General features: G+C 38.1%; 1 protein-coding gene across 1 annotated transcript in view; it reads left to right on the top strand.

Annotated features, from left to right (window-relative positions):
* LOC307164180 (uncharacterized protein) overlaps nucleotides 1-1953 on the top strand; it is a 3864-nt gene extending 1911 nt beyond the window's left edge. The window contains exons 5-6 of the mRNA XM_079880651.1: nucleotides 1-116; nucleotides 1057-1953. The exon at nucleotides 1-116 is cut by the window's left edge and continues 34 nt beyond it. Coding sequence (XP_079736777.1) covers nucleotides 1-116; nucleotides 1057-1223 — 283 coding nt within the window. The 3' untranslated portion in view covers nucleotides 1224-1953. The remainder of the gene's footprint in view (nucleotides 117-1056) is intronic.
* The last annotated feature ends 1413 nt before the right edge of the window (nucleotides 1954-3366 follow it).

Raw genomic sequence — 3366 nt, 5'->3', positions numbered from 1 at the left:
TTTCTGGTGGATGCTGGTGATCCTGACGGGAGGAGCAAGTTTCCTCCTGGTTCTGTTCATCATCTGCCTCGTGTGTGTCTGTCGCTGCTGCAGACGAAACAAGAGGAAGGCCAAGGGTAAGAGATTGTGTTTTGATCTGTTTTCTGTTCAGTTCATGTGTGAGTTTCTTTGTTCATCCTCTTGTCTGTTAATAAGGTCAGTTCTCCATTCTCTCCCCGTCTGTCACTATATGGTTACTAACTATTGATTTGAGTGCAGGTGTGTCTTGTCTATTATCTTGTTTGTCCATTCATTTAAGGGTACGTTTACATGACAACGATATGCTTGAAACAGAGAAGTTTTTCCTTTGAGTTTTCCACGTAGAGACGACACCTTTGTCAAAGGGATCCCCATTCACACGGCTCCGCAAAAATTACTAAAAGCGCTGTATTCTGCTGCCAGGCCATTAGATGGCGATAACAATAGTCTAAACAATATAGACTGAACACGTAATATGCATGTACATGACGTCATCGCCTTTTGTTGTTGTTGTTGTTTACACGGACACCATTTTCAAAAACTTGCACTTTGAAACCCGTTTTCAAAAGTTTGTGTCTTCAGGCGCCCAAAACGGCATTGTCGTGTAAACGAACGGCCAAAACCATAAAAAGTTTTACTTTTTTAGTTGAAAACGGTGTCTTGTAATACTCTGTTTCAGTCAGTCTCTTGTCTAGCATTATTTCAGTTGTGGTTATACATTTTCTTGTTCAAGTATTGGAATAAAGTGTCCTATAGCATCTCCTTCGTCGTGCACTTGATTACAGCCACCATATCCGTGACACATCTGTCACATACTGTGTTTGTCTTCACACTTAGAACAGACGGACAGCTGAAAACAGCCATTTGTAGCTCTGGTTGAGGTAATAACGGGGTGTGTTTCACAACCACGCAAACAAGTATAGATGAAGCAGGGAAAACTAATGTAAAATATCTGAATATTCTCAAATTCTTAAATATTTTGAAACTTCTCAAACCCACCAGTCGTTTCACGTTCTGCTGTCTCTGTCTGTTCCACAGAGGAAGCTGAGTTTCGACTCGCCTTTCTAATGCCGGGTGCACAGTACGACTACACCGATCAGCCTGATGTTCAGTACATGCAGAAAACTGACGCTCAGAGACCGTCCAAAAGCCTGCGTCCTCTTCCACCCCTGCCCAGCTCTCGAGGTCCTCCTGCTCCCCAGTGAGAACAACCTGGCTTTCCCGAGACTCTGACACCAACAACACCAAAGCTGAATGGAAAATACACCAGTCGAAACACACATCTACTCATTCTTCATTATTACAACTTTAAACAATTCAGAGTAACTGTAAAGTCATCGAAACAATGAAGTAGCACAAATGGAAGCCTAAAAAAAGCTTCTTTGTCATGACGTGATGTTTCTGTGTGTGTGTGTGTGTGTGTGATTTTAGTTTAGTCTCTAAGTTTGTTTGGGTATGTTTAAGTTTATATAACTTTGTTTTATATGTCAACCTTTATTCTGATCAAACAGCATTTCTAGTTTCATAAATACTCTGTAAGTATACTGTATGTATCTCACTGAATCTAGGTCATTTCCGTCGATTATATGAGGATCTGTGTGATGTTTTGTGATTGGGCTCAGCGAGACCACCTTTGTGCACAACAGACTTTTTGCACTTTTCCTGTTTTAACTGATGTCACTGAATTGTGGTTGAGTTCAGAAACAGCGTAACACAGATCTCTCACACGCATTCAGTTCAGTAGACTCAAAAAACCTTTCAAATTTACTGCACACTTACTGTTAAATGGCTTCAAGCAACAAATTACAAGTTAGCAAAGTTACGTAATAGGTAGATTTTTTATTCATGAAACAGAAATGGATCCACTTTATGAAAATTGTGCCCTTAAGTCTTTTATCTCACCATTTAAATAACAAGTTAAAGTTTAATGTTGAACCTAGGCATAAGTTACATTGAGGTTTCTCACATGTGGTAAGTGTAAATGTGATTCTGACACTTGGTTTGAATGTGTGAAGATGTGGGTACATGTGCTTTCCTCTGTCTGCCTTCTTGATCTCCCGTTAAAATGTATTTGAATTTTCCATTGTGCCTCCACATGGTTTCTGATACATCAAATGAATAAACACATTATTGCGTAAGTCTTGCATCCAACTGAAAAATGAGTGGGATGTGGTTTTTCAAACAGTCAGAAGGTTAACCTGGTTATGTGAGAGGTAAATGAGACATGCTGGTATCACATTTCCACATCTTTTCTAAATGAATAAAATCAACCTCATGAATATGCACATTTCTAAGTGTTTTTGCATGTTTCTTTATTCTTTAAAACTTTATTGTTTTCTAATCTATGTAGCTAATAGTATAGCTAATAAGAATAACTTGCTTAATAATAACGACTTGCATGTGTTTGAAACGCTTTGAACAGTAAAAATATTGCTTGATGAAATGTCTGAAGTGAAACTCTCTCACACTATTACCCAGTGTTCAGAAACACAAACATCAATTATGTATTTTCAATTCTGGATACAAACTAATAAAGAGTGAACTAATTAACTAGGCAAATGAAGTGATAAACAGTTCTGCACTCTGCTCTAGAGATCACAGTATGCCGGTTAAGATGTCCTTGTTGCAGTTTGTGGAAGGTTTCTGTGTTCCTGTTTGACAAAGAGAGAATGGAAAGAATGGCCTGTATAATCTACAGAAAGTAGAACAATGAGCACCCTGGAAATCTAAATCATATAGATGACAGTTTGTGAGCAATCTAGAGGAGGAGTTGGCAAGTAAGTTTGGCATCGGGCCAAAAAAAAAAATTCGCCACTAGATGGCGGGCTAGAACATAGTCAAATATAACTATGGATAACTATGAAAATGCAACGAGAATTGCCTGTGACAGACTGTTACAGTGTGATTTGTAACTGGTAGTGAGCTGTTATTCTGTGTTAAATCCTGTAGTAGGACAGTCATTAACAAAAAGCCACATTTGTGTGGCGGTGTCCGGGTTTTACACTGGATAAATTAATAAAGCAGTTGTGACATATAAACTGGCAAGTATCTTCATTCACCAACTTGCAACACAGACCGCCTTGCTAAAACACACATATGTGGGAGATGCGGAATGGATAAAAATAACTTATAAAATAAAAGAGGACATGATTTAGCCCATTAATGGCATGTTTGAGTCATGCTCTTAACGAACTATGTTTTATTTCCTCTTTCCATATTGTGAATAATAAATGTGTATCATTTTAATTTGCTTGTTAGACAATGGAGCCTAACTTATTGTAATAATTATTTGACGTAGACTAATTTTACACTCAGAATTATTCCTTGACATTCTCACATTGTAACGGG

The sequence above is a fragment of the Squalius cephalus genome (genome assembly GCF_949319135.1).
Source record: "Squalius cephalus genome assembly, chromosome: 9".
Taxonomy (NCBI): Eukaryota; Metazoa; Chordata; class Actinopteri; order Cypriniformes; family Leuciscidae; genus Squalius; species Squalius cephalus.
This window is presented reverse-complemented; position numbering and strand designations above follow the sequence as displayed.